The sequence below is a fragment of the Amphiprion ocellaris genome, chromosome 9 (genome assembly GCF_022539595.1).
Source record: "Amphiprion ocellaris isolate individual 3 ecotype Okinawa chromosome 9, ASM2253959v1, whole genome shotgun sequence".
Taxonomy (NCBI): domain Eukaryota; kingdom Metazoa; phylum Chordata; class Actinopteri; family Pomacentridae; genus Amphiprion; species Amphiprion ocellaris.
The window spans coordinates 22,411,407-22,434,771 of NC_072774.1; the positions used below are offsets into that span (position 1 = coordinate 22,411,407).

Here is a 23,365-nt window from a genome sequence, read left to right on the forward strand (position 1 = left end):
TTTTCAGCCAAATTCCCGAGCGCTTTCGCGTTTGAGATTTGGTCAGTGTGCGCTTCCGTAGTCATTTTAGTGGAAGAATGGCCGGCTGGATGTGGCTCCGCTGTGTTGTAGGGCCTCATCTGCAACGAATTCACCGTTCCCCGGAACAGTCTCGACCTGAAGGCAGGTCGGGGAGGAGGGTAGGAATGTCTGTTATATTTTGTATTTGTTTTAGAACAGCCGAGTGTGAAAATGCGGCAACATTTAACCTGAGTGCTGCAATGTAGCTGCGGCCCGGAAGTGTCAGATGTGTGTTATTGAAACTCACTGCGCTGCAGAGCCAGGATGGCAGTAAATGAATGAAATGACAGGTGCACTACGACACACTTTGTATTTTCCTGAGTCTCTTTAAAATTCACAGTCAGTCTAACCGTAGCTTGTCACTGTGGGTTGTTTTTTAGTCCTGTTAAACTACTTCTGCTAACGGTAGCTAGGAGGCAAGTGAAATACATCTTTAACAAGACGAGAAGATAAAAGATAGAAATTGATCAGAAAACGAATTTAAAAAATAATCGTAGTTAACTTAAGCAGAGCAACTTGATATATGGTTAGCAATTGGGTTATTTACGACCCGTTCTCTTAAACGATCCGCCGGCTAAGCTAACGTTAGCTAACCTATCTAGCAGCAGCGTTCATGAACTATATTTCTGTTCTAGGGATGGAACTACCAAGCAAGGAGTCTGGAAAAACACACACACAGCATTCTTGGTTGGGTGAGCTGTATTATTATGATGATAATGATAATAGTTGCTATTGTTGTTAATTACATAGAAAGAAATGGTGATTTAATAAATCTAAGTGTATGTTTTTCCCCCTCATTCTCAGGCATCAGCATTGTGGTCCCTGTCCTACTACAGCTCTCCTCTTCTCCTCTGCTATCTTTATAGGAAAGGTAGGTCGTATGGATTGTGTTTAGTGGGAAACACAGATTTGTGTAGTTGTGATCGGTCCTGAAATTATTAGGAATCAATTTTGGTGAGTCACTTGTTAAGAAAAAAGTCGCAGACATTCTCTGGTTTCAGCTTCCTCTGAGTTAGGATTTGCTCCTTATGTTATATTTTTATTAGCTGAATACATTAGGGACAGCATCGTGGCTGTGTTATAGATTTTACAAGATTTTTTTCTGTTGTTTGGTAGACCAAGCAGTCATTCTGTTATTGAAAACAATAGCTGTCAGATTAATTGAATATGAATGTAATTATTAGTTGAGATTGTAGTTGATGTTCTAAAGATGGACAGACTTAGATTTATAAAAGAAAACAGTCCTGAAAAGGGCTGGATGATTATTCAGTTAATATGTAATTATATGAGTATATAAGATATAATGTTATTATGTAATCTCCATACAGAATTCCTTTAACATTCTTAGAAAGATTAAATAAAAGTTTTTGTTTAACACACTGTTAACAGCTTTGAACATCAGTTTGATTATTTTTGCATGAGTTTGTGTTATGTGTGATTTTATTATTATTGTTGTATTAATATTGTATGTCAATCTGTTCACCCTATACTATTCCCTAGTAAATAGTCTCAGCTTTGGGAGAACAGAAAGTTTAAAAAAAAAAAAAAAACGCACTGAAGCCATTTTTCTTATGTTGCATAGTGCCCTTACGCTTTCAAAACAAGACTTCCATATGTTTCAGTAGATGTTTCTCTCAGAAGGTTTTGACATTGAGAATGCATGGATTTCTGCCTTACTGTTACTTTGGTATTTTTCAGGCTATATCTGCAGCAGCAAGTTGGTTCCAGTGAGTCAATATGTGGGAACTGTGCTGGTGTGTCTTCTAGGAGTAGCCTGTCTTAGAGGTAAGGCTACTGATTTAAACTGACTTGCAGGCAATGACTAATTTTGTTCATTTATCTTTAGATATCACAAGACACAGTTGCAAAGAAAACTGTGAACCCTTTGGAATTCCAGGATTTCTCAACTCTGTTTTCAGTATTAATGTGTGTACAGGGAAAACTGAGTGGTGTCAGATTATTCACAATTAATGCATGAGGTGATTTTGTGAAATACCAGATATGTCTACAGTAGTGCTGGTTTTGAGCTTGATAAAAAGACAGGACATGTGTGAGTTATTACTTTAGTAAGATTGTGTTTTTCTATAATTGGGACTTGGACGACGATCTGACCAGGTTTTATGACTGTCCAATGCAGAAATCTTGATACTTCTAAAGAGTTCACAAACTTTTTCCTGCAATTACTGTATGTGCTGCATGTCAATTACAATTCATTACCATTTAGACAGCTGAATAAGGTCTATATCCACAAAGCATACTAAATGCACCATTGAGGCTTTGCTTCAAAATATTTTTTTGAGTCTCACATGGTCGTCACTTATGTGTTTCTCCATCTTTTCTTTCCTTTTTCTTCCCTTCACTCTCTGCATTTCTTGTCAAGGGTGGGGGAGGTGGAAGAACTCTGAGTATCTTCAGTTCATCTCAATCCTTGAGGAAACAAAGACAAATCACACACCAGCAAACAAGGTAAGATCGTTGCAAAATAAGGAAGGCACTCAGCATTTCTGCTAGTACTGTAACATTATGGGAATTAATGGGGACAAATAAATAACTTCTCATTATTAAGTATGTCTGCTATAAAAACCCTCTGAATTCAAGTCAGTTTGTCTTTGCTTTCCGCATAGAAAAAGCTGAGGTGCTATGACTTTGACTTCGCATCTTGGCCTTCGGATTTCAGCTGGACAGAAGTCAGCAGTCCGTAAGTTTTTGCTCTTATACTTGATTTCCATGTGAAATTACCCTGAGTTCACTGCAGTTGTTATTATGAAGTACACCAAGTTAATCCATCTACTGAATGTCAAATGCTCATGGTTTACCTGTTTTATTGAAAGCCTTTGACTTGTGTGACAGGAAACTGTCCAAGGGTGGTGTTTCTCTGCTGAAGCCAGAACCCAGATTAAGAGGAGCAGCAGATAGTGTCCTCAACTCTGTGCGCACTTTACCATGCCACATCATCAGGTAATGAGGGCTCTGCATTACACCATGTATTTGGTAATAGTATCACACTCATACAGCGTACACAGTCTGCTCTATTAGTAGGCTTCTTATTTCAAGCCTCTCCTTTAGGAAGGTACTGCATATTCATCGTCTCTTTCTCTCCAGTTTCCTTATTGCCCATTCTTTTGGGAGGAGGATGCTGTACCCTGGGTCTGTGGGTTTACTGCAGAAAGCAATGAGACCCATGCTGCAGCAAGGCCAGGCTAGACTAATAGAAGAGGTGACAGACTAGCATTCGCTCCCTAAAGTTTTGTACTTAATATAATCTATATGTCATATGTATATATCATTCTCAGTCATTATTTCCCTACTTTGTCGCAGTTTGATGGTCAAAGGAACAAACTGGTGGCCTGCGACGGTAACAACATTGACACAATGTTTGTGGATCGAAGGAGAGATGGGGGACAGAATGGCCAGACTCTGGTAAATGTCTGCAGTGCTTTGTTGTTTTAATGCTTTGGGCTTGTGCCAGGGTCCCAAAAAACTTTTGTCACAATAGAGATTGTTGTTGAATTCTGCCACAGGTCATCTGCTGTGAAGGGAATGCAGGCTTCTATGAGGTGGGATGCATGAACACTCCACTGGAGGGTGAGGAATGCCCTACCTTACAATAGTTTAGAAATGTTATATTGACATTTATATTTTGTGCACATGAATAGAAGTCTTATTCATTCCAAATTCTTGTATTTCAATTATTGTTTGAATTTTGGGTTAATGTTCACTATAGGTGGCTACTCTGTACTTGGCTGGAATCACCCCGGCTTTGGAGGCAGTACGGTAAGCAGTGTTGTCAGATATTGTATTAGTCAGCATGCAAAGTATTCTGGCCTTCAGTTTTTTTAAACAGTGCAATGAAAAACAACCACATGTTGAAATTCTGGTTTTAGTTGGGTGTTGCACAAGAGGGCATGTACATTCCTATGATTGACAAATGAATGAGGGAATTGTGTTTTAAAGTTCATAGTTGGTGTGTTGAGTGTTACTGTTGTCTTAATAATGCGTGAATTTTGCATGATCTTTCTGCCAGGGAGTGCCGTTTCCGCAGAATGAGGCCAATGCTATGGATGTGGTGATTCAGTTTGCTATACACAAACTGGGCTTTCAGCTTACTGACATTGTCATATATGCCTGGTCCATAGGAGGATTCACAGGTACACAAGAACAATAAAGTATCAGGACATGTTTATTCCAAGCGTGAGTTATTTTATGTAGTCTCTCCACCTGGTCTTCATTTTTTCTTTTGTCCTGCTCTCTCTCTGTTTGCTGTTTTAGCCACTTGGGCAGTGATGTCATACCCAGAGATCCAGTCAATAGTGCTGGATGCCTCTTTTGATGACCTTTTGCCTCTGGCCCTCAAGGTCATGCCTGACAGCTGGAGTGAGTCATTGCTGTTAAACATCATAAACAACTTATTAATTGCTCTCAGCAGATTGTTTTGCTTCAGTGATTTAAGCATCGTTGTTCTCTTCCAGGACCGTTGGTACAGCACACGGTCAGGCAATACATGAACCTCAACAATGCAGAGCAGCTTCTCAAGTGAGTGGAGCAGTCTGATTATAGTAAAACTCATCATGAATTATGCAATAAGGGCGAGCAATAGTGAAACTGCAAGCTATTTTTGGGCATTACTCATATTGATGTAGTTGATAATCAACACAAGTGCTTCTCCTCCTTCAGATACCAGGGACCAGTCCTGCTGATCAGGAGAACAAGAGATGAGATCATTACCACAACGTAAGTCCCTGTAGTCCATCTTTACATTTGTCAGGGCCAGCAAAAGCAAAATGTAAGCAGGAAATATTCTGGTTGACAGGATTTTATATTTTTGAAGTGTTTTTAGCTTCTTTAAAATGAAATCTGTCAACCATTCAGAGAAAACAACAGTGGAGCTTTTTCTGTTTTCTAGACATCCTAAATACACCTGTGAGAAATGAAGGCTTAATCTTGCTACCACTGTTGTTAAATAGGTATACGTTATAAGAAAAGCTTGAAATTATTACAATGCGTGATTGGCTTAAAGTATTTTATTTTTTATTTTTAAGTACCCTCTTGTTCATATATCACACCATCAAATGAATGCATGGCAGAATTATACTGATTATTAATGTTAAAAAAGAACATTTACATTTTGGTTACATCTCAAATCAAGCCCCTAAGACAAAGAGATTCCAGGCCCTACAAAACCAGGAGGTGAACTCCCAAAGAAGTTCCTTTGAGGGACATATGATTAAAACATCACTTAAATTAAGGGGTATCTTGACATGTCCTTTTAGACAACTGACACAAACATACACACCGACACATTTACTGTTTTTTCTTCTCCTTTGCAATTATCTTGCCCCTTTTTATCATCTTATTAATTTTTTAAATTTCTATTTTTAGAATTGTATTTTTTCTTTTAGATTTTCTTATTTTGTTGCAAATATTGCAACAAAGCATGTGGAAGTGTGAGTTGTGTGCAACAGAAGAGAGTACACCCCTGTGCGTTATCAAAGCATCTTGAAAATAATTGCCTCACTTCTAAGCTGAGCAGTCAGGAATTTAGCATTTTATGTAAAATCAAAAACCAGCACTTTAGATTTACTGTGTTTAAAGAACAGGGCCCAGAGTAAAAACTCAATGCAACAAATGTCAGTATATGCACCTTAATGACTGATGACAGACTCAGTCCTCGTTGGCACTGAGGATACCAGAGTTACACACATTTATGTTCTTTAACAAAGTTTAATTTTGCAGTTTTGTGCTGAAGAGCAAGCAAGGGATTTTTTCTCGGATGCTGCCCATACAAGTTGATGTCATCCAATGTCTTTCACGCTGACTGAGCTGTCAGAGGAACTAAGTTTCTGTGAAATCATCCAAGAGATTTCCATTGATAATTACTGCCTTAGTCTACATGTCCTGATTCCTGGGACTACTGGGTCTCGACTGATTTTTAGTTGGTCTCCATTCTTCCTGTGTCATTTTCCATCTTGGTGAATTCTCACAATCAGATTTTTTTGAATCCACTGGCAGTTGTTTTCAACGTTGGGCCATGATGCAGACATGCAGATAGACGCTGCCCATAGGTTTAAAACTAGGACAGTTCTGGTGCTCTCAGGCCATTTCACAACCATGTTCATGCAGTTAGGCTAACTAATATTCACAGGTGTGCTGAATTGTTTGTGTGTCAGTGATATTCACTTTGATTGCATTGCATTTCTACTTTAGGATCTTCATTTTCTAATGTCTTTCAAAAGTATGTGTTTTGGATTCTAATAAGAGGAAATACTCCATTTGTCAACTTTATAATCATGCAGTTATTGAGGGGTGATACAGTTTTGATCCAAGTGACACAGAAGTGATAAATGTATCAATATATCTTGTATACTGGACCCTCATGGATATTGATCCATAGAAAATGAGTCTCTCATTTTTGTGTTTATTTTAGCCAACGGTGGTTAGACTGAGGAGATGTGCTTTTATACAACATCTGTTCATATCTGTGAAACAGACCAGCACTTTCATAGTGCTGTTAGCAAAACAGTAACTGTCACAATATGTCGAGCAGTAAAGGCTTAAGTTCACCTGACTCTTAGAATAACACATTTCTTCTGTTATCAGTATCTCAAATTGCATATATTAGGGTTTGATTTGTTGAGTTGTTGAATTTTGTTGTGTAAATTTTAAACTCTGTGCACCACACATGAAATTCATTTACAATGGTAAAAGGTAAAAAAGTACTCATTTACTGTACAGTACATTTTTGAGTTACTTCTATTTTACTTGAATATTTCTATTTTCTGTTTATTTTACTACTCCACTACAATTCAGTGGCAAATATTATACTATTTACTCCACTACATTGATTTGATATTTTAGTTACTAGCAGATTTTGTTCACAGATTATATATTTGAGAAATATTTTATAAATATATATTCATTTTTCACTTTATAGAATAAAATAAAAATGTATTGATCAGAGCAGAAATTTGCAAACTTTCTGGCAAATAAACTAAAAAAAAGTAGTTAAATCACCCTTACCTGCTCCAATATTAAAGTGACACCTCATAGTCCATTGGTATTCATTATTCTGAAACGGGTCATTCGTATAATGAGAAGTTTTACTTTTGATACTTTAAGTCAGGAGTCACCAACCTTTTTGAACCTGAGAGCAACTTCAAGGGTACTGAGTAGTACGAAGGGCACCTTGTTTGATACAAACTGCCTCAATAGCAAACTTGTGCCATCATCTTTAAATAATAATAATATGAAAATAATATGTAAAAAGACTTTCTGATCACATTTATGTTAATTATTCCTTACAATAATTATTAACAACAATTTCCACAACAATGACGGTAGGAAAGACATACACACACACACACATATATATATATATATATATATATATATATATGGAAATCTGTTCCAATATTTAAAAGTCAGAGGTATCCCATCTCTGAAACTTTGGTAAATATCTTTCTTGGCAGTTTTGTATGAATCAGCATATTTGCAGCATTTTGTTCAAAATCACACCAGTTACATTTCTGTGCAAATTATCACTTCTAACATTTTTAGGAAATCATTAACTGTCATCAAATCATGCTTCATTTGTGCAAACCACTACCTTTGTAACATTTTTGAACAATTCATGAACTCTGTCCCATGTTTGTACAAATTATCAGTTATGGAAGAAAAAAATTAACTCTTTCACATTTTGAAATGAATCCTATCACATTAGTACTAATCACCAGCATTTTTCACCAGCATTGCAACATTTTTAACAGATCATGACAACAAATCATTACATGATTTCAACAAATTATTTTTCACATTTTTGTGTAATGGCATGGTGTTTTGAATGACAACATATGTTACCTCTTTCTCTGTCTGTAAATGTGTGTTAGTGGGAAGCCTGGCATTGCAGAGCTTATCATGTCTTACCTTTACCTTGTAGCTCACGGTTCGGAAGTTCAGTTTCCCTGTGATGTCTGTTAAAAATACAAGGGCAAGAATCCACTCAGTGTCCTCAAGCAGCGAGATTGGACTGCATCAACTCTTTGATTTCAGCCAACAGTGACAAAAAAAACGCTGCAAAACTGGTCCCCTGCTGATCCATGGGGTTTCTGTGTGTAGTAACAGGTCACCATGATCAGCTGACAGCTCCTCCAGCAGCACCTTCAATGTCCTGGTTGTTTGGCTTTGGAGCCATTTATGATCTTCACGACACGAGTCATCACATGCTCAAATCCGGCCACTTTTGTACATACATATGTCCTGCTGGTGAATGATGCAGTGGTAATGTAGGAATGTTGGGAAGTCTGGATCACCTCTGCATCATACAATGAAGCCTGCATGGCGACCCGTCATGGAGGAGCCCCGTCTGTCTCACTAAAACAAGCCTTTCTAATGGTACATTTTTCTCCACGAAGAAACTTTTCACAGCGTAGTAAATGTCAAAGCTGCCTTTAAGTCCCGGACTTTTCCTGTCCGTAGTGCGCATACAGTCTATGTGCTAGCAGGTGGCTAGTTAGCATGGAAGCTTTGTAGCGGCTAAAGTAGCGTCTCTCCACATTGTGCCGCTTTGCCGACGCAATAGTCGCCCCGCAAATAGGACACATACATTTATCTTTCACTGTCGTGAAAAACAACTCTTCCTCCCAGTCATCGTGAAAATAGTGTTATCTCTTTCACTTCTCTGTAACGTTTTGGGTGTAAAAACCACAACTAGCTTCCCTAAGTGTCTGCGCCCGGACGCTGCAGCAGAATGACGTGGTGGTTGGACATGCGCAGTGAACTCTGACTCGGACACGGTCAAAGTTCATTTACACCGAAGACATTTTTGTTTTTTTTAAAAATTATAATAAATATTGTAATTTAAAATCTACATTAATGTAAGTATTTTCGATTTAAAAAGAACAGCAGCTATAATTTTTATAAGGAATTTCATGGTGACTAGTGTTATTTTTAGAACACGTGTGGCGGGCAACTCACATGGTCTCTGCAGCAACCAGGCGCCCGCGGGCACCGTGTTGGCTACCCCTGCTTTAAGTATATTTTGATGTTAGTACTTTTAAAAGAGCATGAATTTAAATGCATGACTTACTTGTAACTGTATTGCTACTGTGGCATTTGTACTTTTGCTGAAGTACAACATCTAAGTACTTCTTAGAAGAAATCTCAAATGTATGTCATTACATTAACTCTAAGTTGTATCCTGCATTACAGAGGTCCAGAGGACATCATGTCTAACAGAGGCAACAACCTCTTGCTCAAACTGCTGCAATTCAGGTGGTCTCCTCATTTTCAGACATTTAATTTCAGTATTCTCTTTGAGTGACACATATATAACAGGAAATGTAATGTTCCTTGTCAGGTACCCCAAAATAATGACAGATGAAGGGGTCCGAGTTGTTAGACAATGGCTAGGAGCCTCCAGTCACTTAGAAGAAAGTAGGTCTCCAGTTTAAGATTCTCTAAGTTTTAATTTAACTCCATGGAAAATATAGAACTCACTGTATTTTGTCCACCTCGTTCTTGTTCTGCAGTGTCTGTATACAGCGGCTATGAGGTGGATGATGACTGGTGTACCTCTGTGCTGCAGTCCTATCAGGCAGACAGAGATGTGTTGTTTCCATGGAGCGTTGGTAAGCCACTTTTTCCCCACATTTACCAGGCACATAAACTACTCACACCACCCCAGTGTTTTTGTATGGTCTGATGCACTCTTAATGTTACCAGGTGAAGATATGACTGTAGAGGGAAGGCGGCAGCTGGCTCTTTTCTTGGTAAGGAAGTAATCCAATGTCATCTACACTCTTGATCTTACTGTTTAGTTGTTCTTTTTGATTTTTACACATTCTGTTTCTCCTACGTACCCAGTCTATAGATTCCTCTTTTTCCAATAAGTCCCATGTTCTCTCAGGTTGTTTTACCTTCCCCCTCTCTCACACCTCGAAAAAACAGCACAGCCCAAACATATCGCAGCTATGCAGACATCATTACCACTGAGGAACACTTTCCCGGTTGCCATAGTAACCAAGTCACCTGTGCTCTCAGATTGACTGGTGTAATATATTTTACTGCGCTCAGCTTATTGAAGTCATTTAACATCAAACAAGAGGAGTGCCATCAATTACATCTAATGCTATGCTTTTCCTCCCCTGCTAATGCCTTCTAAATTAGGCTTTTTTCACCTCCCGTGTAACCCCTAAGATTTTTAAGGAACTGAGCCACATAGGCCTCTTATAATCAATTTCTGCACTCTTTGTTCATTGCCTTCCTACGCCCCTCATTCTCCATCCCTCCTGTTTGTTTGTTTTTTTCCCCAAAGGCACGGAAGTACATGCAAAACTTTGACACAACGCACTGCACTCCTCTCCCTGCCACCGAGTTCCACTCACCCTGGAGGCTGTAAAGAAAGAGGAGGGATAATGGGAGGCATGGATGAGGGGACATCACAAGCAGAGGATTTGGATTTGCGTGTGGTCCGAGAGTGTTCCTGGCATGGTGTGAATGTACTACTGTGATTTTGATATTTTTCTAAGGCAGATTTTGTCGTCACGTACAGTGTTGCTGCAGTGGCATCTGGAAAGCTCCGGTCCCCCTCCCTGCCGGATACTTGTAAGATATGGTACATCTTTTGTGTTACAGTCATTGTTTAGTCATACTTTTAAGTGTCTCCCCTTAAAGGATGCATTCTTTTGTTGATGCACAAGCCATTACTCGTTGCTTCCATTTGCCTCTCTTTGGCTGTATTTGTAAAGCAACTGTAAGTAGAATTATATTGCAACAGTTTAACCAATTAAAAAATATATATATATATCCTAATGTTGTCAGAAGAATGTTAATCTTTAAAAATGCAGCCAAAATGTTGGTTTCAGGTTATTTTCTGTGGGCAGTGTTTTTGAAAAAAAAAAAAAAAAAAACTGTATCCTAAAATGATGGTCTTGAGTGTCCTATTAAACATGCTGAATAAAAATTCAACAGAAGGGATTTAATTCTTTTGTTCATTCCAGGATACAAGTGTTCACCAAATTGCAGATATCGAGGAGCATTAGATTAATAGATTTCCTCAGAACAGCACATCCCTGAAGACAATCATCTAAGATCTTTACTGAAGTCCCTCCACACAACAATCAGCTTGAAAAATTAACATAATGACATGAAAAAGGTGGAAACTCATCTTGATTTACATGGTGGTAAGGGGTAAGTTACATCATTTTCCTGAAGTTGTCCATGGCTTCTTTCACTTTCTCAAGTTCGGTTTGGCTCTGCCGTAGCTGTGAAGGACAGGAAGGTGTTTACTGAGAATTCAGACGCCTTACAGCCTCAGAAACCATTAAGTCAATTTATTTTCCCCCACCTTCTCTGCATCTTGCTCCTGCACCTTCACTGGCACCTTCTCTTTGTAGTCGCTCTTTGCCATATTCTCTCTCAGCTTCTCCATCTGTTTCTCCAAGTCACCTTTCTTTGTCATCAGCTTTGCCACTTCCTTCTCCACATCAATCAGACCCTGGGGAACAAAAGGTGAAGTGACATGTACAATGGTAGAAAATTATAATCTTGGTAAATCAGGTCGTCAAAGGAGTACTCAAAGAAACACCTAAAAAAAAAAAAAACGAAAAAACAAAACTGATAAAATAGTGATGAAAGAACCCAACAGAACAAGGCAGATTACTGACTCTCACCTTGAGCATAAGGTTGACGGTACATCTGTCAGAAGCGATGGCCACAGCGCAGCCTTCTGGGACAGGCTGGTTGGCTGTCAGCGGGATGATGGCTTGAGAATAAGACAAGGTCTGAATCTGCAGACTGTATTTCTGCACCAGTGATGCAGTAGCAGAGTCGATGCACTGGAGGTAGCCTAGTAGGGAAAAAACAAATGGAAAATGCTGAGGCATTAGAACTTTCTCATTGACAAGATACTGTGAGGACTCCAATGTGTCTGATTGAGATGTGATGTCCTAAAGGTAGTGTGTGTTATTCTAATCCAATATACTTCTTATCACAAGATTAGACTTGGCACATGCTAACTATCTAAACATGCTAAGTAGCAAAATATCAAAAATCTTTCCTCAGAATCACAAACTCCACCTGTAATGTGATGTATTTTAAAAGGTCATATGTTCTCCTATGTAGAATCTTCAACATAAAAGTAACAAGTTTGTATATTAAGTACAGAAAATGTAGTGGAGTCAAAGCATAATGTAACATAGAAAAGAAATAATTATGTCGAGTAAAACTTATTGAGGAAAGGAGTGTTCTAAAAACCTCAGCAAAGGTGATTTTAAGTAAAATTACAACATGTTTAAGAATCCCTTTTAGAATCTAGCTTGTGGTAGCCATCTCACAGTCAGCTCTGGTCTTTGTTAGGTTGTAGTCGGCCCTGAGTGATCGGATCGTTTTGACCACAGTCATGATGAACTCCATGTCCCGGTCGACCTCCTCACTGTGCCAGCAGAACTACAATAAATCACCGAAAAAAACATCTGCTCACAAAAATGAAAGTAGCCCATCACAGAAACATTCACTTCTGTGACTATTGGTTAAAGTAAATGATATTTTGAACATCAGTGGGTTTAAACACGACCTCTCCTTTCTGTTTTTAACCTCACCTCCTCGGTGTCAGGGTATGATGTGACGCAGATGCTCGGGGGATCACGCTGAGGTTGTCGTCGTGGCAGCCTCTGGTAGAGCTCCTCAGTGACGAAGGGCATCAAGGGAGACAGAAGGCGCAGACCAACCTCTAGACAGGTGTACAGGGTCTGTCTGCACACCAGCGCTTGTCTCTGGCTGGTGCTGTCTTCCTCTGCTTTACTGAACACTGGTTTCACACTTTCCTGGACAATAATATTTTTATAGTACATAAAAAGACATCAGTCATCTGAAAAATAACATGAACTTGTGTATTTAAGCTGAAGGGACCAGGTTTGCCCAGTGTTTCTCAAAGATTCTTACCAAGTATACATCACACAGTTCATATAACCAGAAGTTGTAGATGGCAGTGGTGATTCCTGGAAAATCGTACGCCTTGAAGCCAGCATCACAGAGACCAACAGCAGCACTGAGCCTGGACAGAATCCACCTGTCTGATACACTCTCCTCTCCAGACAACTGGGAAGATTGAAAGAAGTGTAAACACAAACTCTTCGAGTCTGTGAATAAAAATCAGAGCAACATATGGAGAAACTAAACCCCTACACAAATAGTGGTACATTCTTTTGGCCAAAATATGGCATTTATCTGACACAATTAATATAAATAGGCCTGGAACAGTCTTTATTCATGTTCTCTATCTTTTGTCTTTCCCCTTGGTCCCACCTGGGCTTTCTCCAGTGGTACAAAGTTGTCTCCCAGCGTCTTCATGGCAAACTTCACAGCGTTCCACAGTTTGTTACAGAAGTGTCGGTAACCCAGAATGCGGTTGACATCCAGGTTGATATCCCTACCTGGGAGTTTCAGACAGGCATAAACAATGATTTCAGTGAATACATTTAAAATAGATAACCTTTAAAGCTATTGACCAACTGACAGGACTGCAAAACTATTTTTTTCTGTATTTTGGTATATTTATTTATATTTCTTTCATTAAGGGATGAGATGCAGGCCACCAGCCAAAGGGGGAACAATAAAAGAAAAAAGGAAAACAAAGAAGACAAATAAGTTCACCTTGGCTGGTGTAGGCACACAGGGCAAAGCGGAGAGCATCTGTGCCACACTCTGGGATACCATTTGGGTAGTCTGACTTCTGCCCTTGCTTTGCCTTCTCAACCTCCAAAGGATCTAAGTTGCTGTCCGTCAACTGGGCATGAAGACCCTAGAGGGTAGGGGAGTAATGTGGGGTGACAGCACTGAAAAACAAAACCGTGCATTAAACTATTTTCTCTTTTCATCTTGAGAACAAGAAAACCCTTTCAGCTTCTGGTTGTTGTAATCGGCTCGGCAGAATACTGCTGTTCAAGGAAAACATTTACAGCAAAGTTCAGTTTTCTACAAGTACTCGAGTGCCCTCTAGAGGACAGGTCTGCTTCATCTGACTAACCAATCTTCCCCCAAGCTGATAAGGAGATTGATGGACTCAATAAAAACTTGCTGGAAGCGAAAAAAAAGTTGCTTAATGAAGCTTAAACAAGAACGTGAGCCTTGGTGGAGCAATGACTCTGTGGTGACCATATACAGAGGCACTCAAATGAGTGTACAAGCGTACATGTTCATCTGAGTAGGCATCAAAGGGCAACAAGGTTTTACCTCTAGGGAGATCCCTGTAATGACATCCAGAGGGTCAATGACGTTGCCCAGAGACTTGCTCATCTTTCTTCCGTGAGCATCCCGCACCACTGCATGCAGATAAACCTGAAAAAAGCATCAATATTGAGTCATATGACGTTAATATGGTAACCTGTTGTGTCGTGTTGCAGTAGTGGGAGTTTTGATTCACATCACCTCTTTGAAGGGCAGTTTGCCTGTCAGTTTCAGGCCCATCATCACCATGCGGGCCACCCAGAAGAACAGAATGTCATGGCCCGTCTCCAGCAAGGTGCCAGGGTAGAACACATTCAGGTCCTGGGTCTAAGAGGAAAACCACAAACAGCAAACGTGAGCTCCTGTCAGACATGGGGCATGGAACATTGCTGACTTCATCAATCAATCATCAATGTGTTGAAGTGACGGCATTCTAGTGATTCAGACATGGGTCACTTGTCCATAATATTAGGCAATATCTGTCATTCTTGCAAAACTAGAGAGTATACCAAGGGTCCAAATAGCTAACAGAACATTTTTTCTGATTTCTTAAACAATACAAGTAAAAGCTTAGGACTCAAACCTGAGGTCTGCTGCAATGTGACAAGATTTCACCTGCAGCTGATAAACTGTGATTCTGTGAGACAGTTCACCTGTCTGAACTGGAGAAAAGTACAGAGTGTGGTCTGCTGTTAGATCCTGATCAGCCCTTTCTCCATGTCAAGATAATTTAAAGTTGCACCTAATTATTTAAGTTCCTGCTGTTGCCCTGTGCATAACTGCATGCAGCACTCTCTCTTTAAAGAAACTTGTGGATCCGACCGCCATCTGATGCTTCACGTATGCAAAAAACTATGAAGAAAAGCCCTAAACAGCTGTAAACTAAAACTGCCATTCAGGCATATGGGTTCTATAAAGCATCCTGAGACAATCTGACCTGTAATTGGCGCTATATAAATAAAATTGAATTGAATTGAATTGAATTGAATTGAATTGAATTGAATTGAATTGAATTGAATTGAATTGAATTCTGTATATGACAGCTGACATGTCTGCTGATTGCTGTCGAATCCTGGCCCAGATTGATTCACTTTCCCTCTTGGCAATAATTCATAATTATAAAAGTATAATTAAAGTACCGGTGCAGCTCTCTGTCTTTGGAGACACGTATGGCTCCAACTGCCGTCTGATGCTGCAAGTAATAAACAAACTAAAATAAACTAATTAATTTAAAAAACTGTTTGAAACAGCTGCAAGAAAGCTTCTGTAGGAGGGAAAACTCAGATTTCATGCATTATTGGTGACAATCATTAATCTTTATGCTGTTAGTGTCTGTTTCCACTGCAGTAAAGTTTTTCTATTATGGACATCTCATTTTGTTGTCCAACAGATTTGAAATTGTAGAGGAAAGTACAAGAAAAGGCTGTGTTGTGATTTTTCACACAAAGTGTGTACTAAGTGACTCTGTGGTGTATTTGGAAGAATATTGGAGATGAAATGTGGACCAATCATCCCCTAAATCACTCCACACAACACACAAGTACCACTGTTTGTGCTTTCCTATCCTTTAACCTGATGCTTCAGCTCAGACTTGCACCAGGTTAAAAGTGATATGGAAAACATTATTAGGTCCAATCTAGAAACGTGGGCGGCGCAACTTTCATATTAATAGAAGTTAAGAGAACTCTTGGCAACATTTCCAGATTTATGTATTTCATTATAGCAGTATTTCTACTGCAGACATTATTCTATATAATGCAAGAAGGAGTTGACCTCAGTCTTTTACCTCATTTGGCCATCCGAAGATAGAGAAGGGGAATATGCCAGATGAGAACCAAGTGTCCAGAACATCTTCATCTGAAACATGGAATAAAAGTTATCTAATCTGAATGAATACGGAGTACAGTTAATTGAATTTGGTAAATCTGCATGTTGGCCTAATACAAAACTTGTGGTACTGAAACTGGTAAATTAAACACAGTTAAATCTTACCCTGTCTGAGTGTGATTTTGTCAACAGACACATTGAAGCGTTTCGCTGCCTTCTCTCTGGCCTCTTCCTCTGATCTCCCACTCACCCAGTAATGACCATCCATGTCCTCATGGGGGGAAAAAAAGAAAGAAAAAAAAACAAAGATAAGTGTAATGAGGATGCAAATGACTTTAACTTTGATCTCAAAGCCTCCAGACCTTGACAACAGTGGCAGAAGTCATCTTACCTCTCCTGGTTTCACAGAAGGATCACTGACAGTGACGAAGTAAGCAGGAATTCGATGACCCCACCAGAGTTGTCGAGAGATGCACCAGTCCCTAATGGAAGATGGATGGATAAAGTGTGAGGCAGGCAATAAACCAGCAACAATTTTGACAATCATTTAATAAATTGTGTATTTTTTCTGGTAAACATGTCATACTATACATGGCACTGGCTCTTCAATTGTGATTTGCTTTTTCTTGTCTTATTTGATGCTAGATCAACGTACATCTACTCTCAGATGTACGTCACTTTGGATAAAAGCGTCTGCTAAATAAAACTGTAGAATTGTAGATCAAATATCTTTGGGCGGTTGCTTAAACAAAGCAAGCATTTTGAAGAAAAAAAATTAATGTATTTAATATTTCCATTTTATAAAAATAGTCTTCTGCCTTTTAAATCAAATATTTAAGAAACGTACAGATGAACTGATAACAAAAATAACCAGCTTCAGCAGCGCCACTTATGTGAGATTAAAAAGACTATTGGTCAACTCCCTTGACTTTGTTTTTCAATGTAAAATTCTTAACTGTGCTTAGGTAAAAACTTACGTATAAAAGGCCAAAGCATAAACATTTTACACATTAAATCATAACTTATTTTGGACAACACCCTACATCAAATTAGCGGTTTATAAATAGGCTGTAAATGCCGTAAGTATGAAACAGAAACAACAGGGAGAGAGAATCACCTGATGTTGTCCATCCAGTTGAACCATGTCTTGAGGTGGTGATCAGGGATGATTTTGAGGCTGCCATCTCTGACAGCGTCTGCAGCCTGCTTGCCCATATCTGTGCAGTTCACATACCACTGTGGCTTAAGCAGTGGCTCCACGATGTCCTTGGAACGACTGACAGTGACAATACACAGTTGGGCTTAAAAAAAGATCCTATCAAAATCAGGTGAATGGATTTCAAACACAAACAACCGGTCATCCACTAGCAAACATAAACCCAACTTTACCTGCAGACCGGGACAACCATAGGGTTGTCTTTGATCTCTTTAAAGAGGCCTCTGTCCTTGAGAGACTGAAGCACTGCTTTTCTGGCCTCGAAACGTTTCATGCCCTGGTGACAGAACGAATAATCAAATATGAACATTTTTTTAAACAAAATAGCTACAACAAGCAGTCTATGAAGAGGTCTGTTTTTTGGGCCGTAGTTGAAATGCACACACTGCTGAGAGAAGGACAATAATGAGACACCATACCAGGAAGGGAGGAGGCACGTTAATGAGCAGGCCATTCTCATCCAAGATGTTGATGAAGGTCAGATTGTGTCTCTCTCCAACCTCATAGTCATTATGGTCATGGGCTGGGGTGATTTTGACAGCGCCTGAACAGAAATGGTGCAGAGAAACAGGAGAGGTAGAGAGGATTAAAAAAGAACAATGGGAATGAGGAAAGTACCCTGGTTTAACAACTTGTAAAGACTACTTATTCTAAGGAGACTGCAGACCCACAGGCCTGTCACTTTGTCCTGTAACCATGCCTACCTGTTCCAAAGTTCATGTCCACAAAGTCATCGAAGACTATTGGCATTTTGCGGTCACAGAAGGGGTGGAGCACCATTTTTCCCTTTAGATGCTGGTATCTTGGGTCAGCAGGGTGGACAGCTACAGCTGTGTCTCCCAGCATCGTCTCAATACGAGTTGTAGCCACAATTACCTCCTCATCTAAAGAACAGAAAGAACGGTATTATTAAAGTAGCACAAGGATGCTTTGTTAAACTTTTCTGCTTTCTTTGAGTTTCTGTACCTGATCCATCAACTTTGTAGGCAAAAGACACTAAGACACCAAACTCCACTTTCTCCTTGTAGCCAGGCACAGGCAACAATGTCCTGCCAGTGAGCTCCTTTTTATCCACCTGAAAGCCAAAAAGCAGATGTATCCAGAAGAGGACAACATGGCCAAAGTATGAAACTCTGAAACTACACTCACCAACAAGTAGACTGACAGTTTTCTTAAATGTATTCTTGTGCTGATAAAGGCCTTGAACGTTTTCAGTCTAATGAGGCTCATTGTTGAACATGTAACTAAAATGGATAACTTGCCTCTATGTCAGAGATAGCAGAGTTTAGCGTGCAGGACCAGTTGACCAGCCTCTTGCTCCTGTAGATCACTCCCTCATCATGCATGCGGATAAAAGCCTCTTGGACTGCATAGGAAAGTTTCTGAAAAGATTGCACAGACAGTCAGAATTAAGAAACGCTCTTTAGATTTCATTTAAAGAGAAGATAGTTCAAAAATTCTACAAAACTCACAGAGTCCATAGTAAAGCATGCTCTGTCCCAGTCAAGAGAAGAGCCCAGTTTCTTCAGCTGGTGGTAGATACGGTCTCCCTTCCTGCAAAAACAAAAGCGCAAAAACTATTGTGGCATTCTTCCTACACAAGTTTTTTTTAAACATTTCCTTTTCTACTACACTCTTTACTCACTCATTCTTCCATTTCCAGACTTCCTGAATGAAGTTTTCCCTTCCCAGCTCGTGGCGACTCATACCCCTCTCTCTCATCAGTTTTTTTTCCACCACCACCTGGGTGGCGATGCCAGCATGGTCACAGCCTGGGTTCCACAAGCTTGTCTCACCTCGCATCCTGTGCCTGCATAGACAGGATGCAAGAAGAACTCCATCAGCTCAAACACATAGGTTTCATATCATAACATGTGAGGATTACATGGACAGGAAGAATTCCCATGATACAATTAAAGTGTCCCTATAAACGACTTTAAATCTTTTGCTACTGAATAGTCCAGTTATAGTTACCATCTGGTCAGACAGTCCTGAATAGCATTGGTGAGAGCATGACCCAAGTGAAGTGATCCAGTCACATTAGGTGGAGGAATGCACATCATGAAGATCCCACGTGGATTTGGCTCACTAATACTCTTCCTCTACAGAAACAGACAGGTATTTGCAAGCTAAAATGACCAAAAAAAAACCCCCACATTTTCTGTTCTGTTAGCATGTTAGTGGCAGGACAATCTTACCCCATACTCAGGCTTGAAGAATCCCTGCTTCTCCCACCATGAATACCAAGCAGCCTCAACATACTGAGGACTATAGGAGTCAGGAAGAGGACTGACAACATCTGATACAAGAAAGAAAGAAAGATTTAAGATTTGTCACATACTTCAGTAAAATAATGAGTACAGATAGCGACCTAAAGTGCTGTGTACATAGTGCATGTACATTGCATTGCACATTGAAGTCACTTGTGTTATGGTTACGTATTAGAATGTGCGTGTTTGTGTCTGTGTGCATACTTCTATGTTACATACATATCTAAATTGTGCTGTTGCTATTGAGATGTAGTGCTATTACTTAGATCTGAGGTCAGAGGTCACAATCTCAAACTATTCCTATTTTAGAGGAAACATTTTTTCACATAACACAACCTCCTTCACCATCACTGAGTGGGAACCTAAATTTGTTTTGAATCAAGTAAGATGTGAAACACTGAAGAACAAAAAGGTAAAAGGTAAACATACTAGCATCAACATAATGCCAAACATACAAGACAGTAAGACATCTGATGATTCTGAAATGTAGCAAATAAATGAGTTTTCTGGCATATTTTTGAGGCACGAATCTGGGTAAACACAGTTACTGACCCATCCTGACACCTGAAGCAGAATTGGTCCTCCTTAAAAAGGACATATATTATTTCAGTTGTATATATTTTATTATATGTTTCATTCTGAAGCTTTAGGCTACACAGCCAGGTAGAAAGATGCTTCTCATCTCTGCTGCTATAAAGAGAAATAATTTCTGTAATCTATTACAGAGCAGTTTTTTAGCAATGTTAAAAGAAGTCATAAGTTAACAATGAGAATTAACTTATGTTGTTTGGTTGGGTTGGAGTGAGCAGGGCAGATAAGTGCAAATCTTGTATTATATACACTTCCACTACACATAGTGAATAATCACCTTTTTTGTCCCCAGCAGGAGTAGGGACACTGTATGTAATCACTCCCAATTCCTTCTTCTCAGGTTTGGCCTTTTTCTTAGAGAAAAGCAGAACAGAACATAAATGACAGTCTAGAAATAGTGAGTCTGTTTGAGACAGTATTCCCCGCACAAATGTCTGACGGAAATATTGGTTTACAGAAGTTGAGTATCGATACCTCTTTTACTGGCTGCGTCTTTTTCTTTGCTTCCATTTCCTTCTTCTGTTGAAATTTCTCCATCTTCTCCTTCTTCTTTGCTTCCTTTCTCAGCTGGGCCTCTGTCTTTGGTGGGCCTGCAGGTAGAAACAATAGAATATGTATGATGTTATATTTAATATTTTACTGATATTTGTGAACTGTTACATGGGGCCTCCTAACCGTTAGCTGTGGAACCATTAGAGTCAGCCGCAGCACTGGTATTTTCAGCAACGTTTGTCTTTAATGTCACTGGCACCATCTTCTCACAAAGAGTGATCTGCCCCAGCACCTTCATGAACTGTGGCTGATTAATGCAGGTTGTGAACCATCTGGTAACATTGGTCAAGGTCTCCCTGTCCGACGGCTCCAGTGCCTAATAACAAAAAGCAAAGAGAAACAAAGGAACAAATGAAAATAAAATAATATGCACTACACATGAGATAGATAGATAGATAGATAGACAGACAGACAGACAGACAGACAGACAGACAGACAGACAGACAGATAGATAGATAGATAGAGTATCTTACAACAGACGTACATATTTGAAAGGCAGAAGAACAGCTGTAGCCACAGCCATATCAGCCAGGGTAATGCTCTCTCCCACCAAGAAGGTTCTTGGTTCCAGGGCCTGATCGAGAACCTTTAGCACACGCATCAACTCAGCATGGGAGCTCTGCTGGACCTGGGAATGCACAAGTCACAGAATAAGACCTTGCTTGATTAAATAATACAAATCTCAAAGCCCAGATAAGCATTTGGATACCTTTTTATCCACTCCTATCACCCCCATCAGAGGAAAGACCACAGCACAGGATACCGGGATGAGCTCATTGTCTGCAAAGCTGAGCCACTGCCACACCTGGCTCTGTTGCTTGACATCTATACCAGTCCTCTTGCCCTGATAAGCCAAGTACCAAGACACAGCACTGGTCCCACTCAGGACAGAGCAATCTTCCCCAGTACCCAGCACCAGGGCTGGCCTTGAGCGGGCATTCAGAGACGCAGGAGGATCCTCTGTTACGATGTTTGGTCGGGAGGACAGACCAAACTCTGCAGCTATGAGAGCCAAAAGACTCCTAAAGTCATCAGGATGAGGGGAAACGTAGAGAGTGGCCATCTCTGGTGGAGAGATACAACATATATGCACTGTGAACCAATGTGAAACTATCCACATTTTATTGACTTTTTGCAAACAGCGAGTGATTTAACAAAGTATGCAAATAAAGACAATCCGTATTTGAATGACAAGTGAGTGTGTTGTGCCATAAAGTAATCGTCTGCCAAAACCTGATTCTGCCCTTCCAGTTGAGTCGTTCGCCCAGTTTGTATACATCTACATCTGCTTTTATCTGGGTCAAACAGTCATAACATGCAAGTGCTCACAACTTTGTAACTTTATGGTATTAGCAAAAGTGAAACTTTGATAAACTTTAACAAGCTTTCTAACACAATGACTGTAATGAAAAAAATACTATTTACACTTTATGTGTTTGGTATTTCTAATATTTTTGGTTTCGATAGTCATTAACACGATTTGCAGATAGGTTATGAGTCTAAAACAGAGAATTTGTTTCCTTTCCTTTCTTTAAAATATAACCCTGATGAGTTAAATCACGCCATTTCGATGCATTTATAACATGACAGTCACAATGTAAAGGATGCAGTCACTTTTCATCAGGTGGAAAACATTAAATGTCTTCAATTTTTTTTTTTAGCTAATAAAAACAATTGTTTTAATCTAGAGCACAGAGCAGCCATACATTCATGCAGAGACAGAACAATTGTTCTACACATAGAAATCAGGTTTGGCAGACGATCCCTTTTTGGCATAACACCAATGTAAATAGTTAAGCAGTTCTACTTAAACTCTGATGGCATTAGTGTTAGCGAGGTTGTGAGTTTTTATAACGGCTTTAAACGTGAAAAATAAAGCAAATTTAAATGTCTTACAATGGCCAACAGCGTCATGTCAAATGATTTCAGTTGGTGACATGCTTTTTTTCCACTGTGTATAATGAATCTTTGCCACCTGTCAAAGACTATCATACCAAAGAGGCTAGTAAGCTTTTGCTAATCAGTCAAACTGAAACTAGAGTTTTGTAGCTACACGGAGAGACTTACACGGCTTTACGTACACTACCGCTGTTTTAAACATGCTCTAAAGTTGGTTTTAAGAAACCTGTGGCTTGTTAATGAAATTTTCTGTAAGAAGTAACACTTACCTTTGAACGAAACAGAAAGAGACGTCAGCTTAGTTAGCATACACAGAGCCACATGAGTCCCTCAGCCTTAGCGCCGTCTGATGCAACGAAGACTGCAACGTGTTCCGGGTTTCAACCGCCGCTTCCGCCACAAAACGGAAGTTATTTATAATAAAACCTTTCACAATTTAATAACAGTATAACAAGTATGTAATTAATAAATAAAAACAATTTAGGCAACAAGCAAAAAAAAAAACATTCGAATATAAATCCAAAAATCAAATAAAACTTCTATATTCAAGTGTGCAAGTGTGATCGGCAAAATGTACTTAAACCAGTAAAAGTAAGGTGTGTACGCGACCAACACCCGTGCAATTGACATATACCCTTAGACTGTTGCTACTGATGGATTAAGTAGCACTTTAGTGTCGTTATTTGAACTGAAGCTAATTTCGACAACATTGTCAAATTTATTCTATAAC

At 39.4% G+C, this 23,365-nt stretch overlaps 2 protein-coding genes across 3 annotated transcripts; one reads left to right on the forward strand and one right to left on the reverse strand.

The window, feature by feature from the left end:
- Positions 1-48: 48 nt before the first annotated feature.
- abhd16a (abhydrolase domain containing 16A, phospholipase) lies at positions 49-11,031 on the forward strand. The gene is made up of 20 exons (XM_023271593.3): positions 49-179; positions 696-752; positions 865-931; positions 1,759-1,845; positions 2,441-2,526; positions 2,685-2,758; positions 2,911-3,018; positions 3,163-3,277; positions 3,379-3,480; positions 3,582-3,645; positions 3,785-3,834; positions 4,085-4,208; positions 4,330-4,434; positions 4,530-4,593; positions 4,735-4,791; positions 9,265-9,327; positions 9,413-9,489; positions 9,585-9,683; positions 9,778-9,824; positions 10,370-11,031. Exons 1-20 carry the CDS (start codon positions 78-80, stop codon positions 10,451-10,453), a joined length of 1,632 nt encoding a protein of 543 aa, XP_023127361.2. The 5' UTR covers positions 49-77; the 3' UTR covers positions 10,454-11,031.
- Positions 11,018-23,032, reverse strand: vars1 (valyl-tRNA synthetase 1). Of its 2 annotated transcripts, XM_023271592.3 has the most exons (29): positions 22,905-23,032; positions 21,446-21,801; positions 21,221-21,364; positions 20,860-21,052; positions 20,659-20,774; positions 20,462-20,537; positions 19,522-19,622; positions 19,298-19,425; positions 18,969-19,133; positions 18,796-18,877; positions 18,586-18,705; positions 18,290-18,398; positions 18,028-18,207; positions 17,743-17,867; positions 17,497-17,600; positions 17,225-17,383; positions 16,499-16,589; positions 16,273-16,378; positions 16,067-16,137; positions 14,482-14,607; positions 14,287-14,391; positions 13,708-13,855; positions 13,360-13,487; positions 12,997-13,152; positions 12,654-12,878; positions 12,390-12,501; positions 11,727-11,902; positions 11,402-11,551; positions 11,018-11,318 (listed from the first exon to the last, which is right to left on the reverse strand). In XM_023271592.3, exons 1-29 carry the CDS (start codon positions 22,942-22,944, stop codon positions 11,250-11,252), a joined length of 3,861 nt encoding a protein of 1,286 aa, XP_023127360.2. In that variant the 5' UTR covers positions 22,945-23,032; the 3' UTR covers positions 11,018-11,249. The 2 variants fall into 2 exon arrangements, with proteins under 2 accessions (XP_023127360.2, XP_054869611.1); XM_055013636.1 differs by lacking the exons at positions 20,659-20,774; positions 20,860-21,052; positions 21,221-21,364; positions 21,446-21,801; positions 22,905-23,032 and having other exon boundaries at positions 19,522-19,624; positions 20,463-20,479.
- Positions 23,033-23,365: the final 333 nt, after the last annotated feature.

Coding starts and splice junctions, on each gene's coding strand:
- abhd16a (XM_023271593.3), top strand. CDS start 78: ATGGCCGGCTGGATGTGGCTCCGCTGTGTTGTAGGGCCTCATCTGCAA. Junction 4,209..4,329: donor GTCCATAGGAGGATTCACAG/GTACACAAGAAC, acceptor TTGCTGTTTTAG/CCACTTGGGCAGTGATGTCA. Junction 9,490..9,584: donor CTCCAGTCACTTAGAAGAAA/GTAGGTCTCCAG, acceptor CTTGTTCTGCAG/TGTCTGTATACAGCGGCTAT.
- vars1 (XM_023271592.3), bottom strand. CDS start 22,944: ATGCTAACTAAGCTGACGTCTCTTTCTGTTTCGTTCAAAG. Junction 12,502..12,653: donor CATACCCTGACACCGAGGAG/GTGAGGTTAAAA, acceptor GATTTATTGTAG/TTCTGCTGGCACAGTGAGGA. Junction 11,319..11,401: donor AGGAGCAAGATGCAGAGAAG/GTGGGGGAAAAT, acceptor TGTCCTTCACAG/CTACGGCAGAGCCAAACCGA.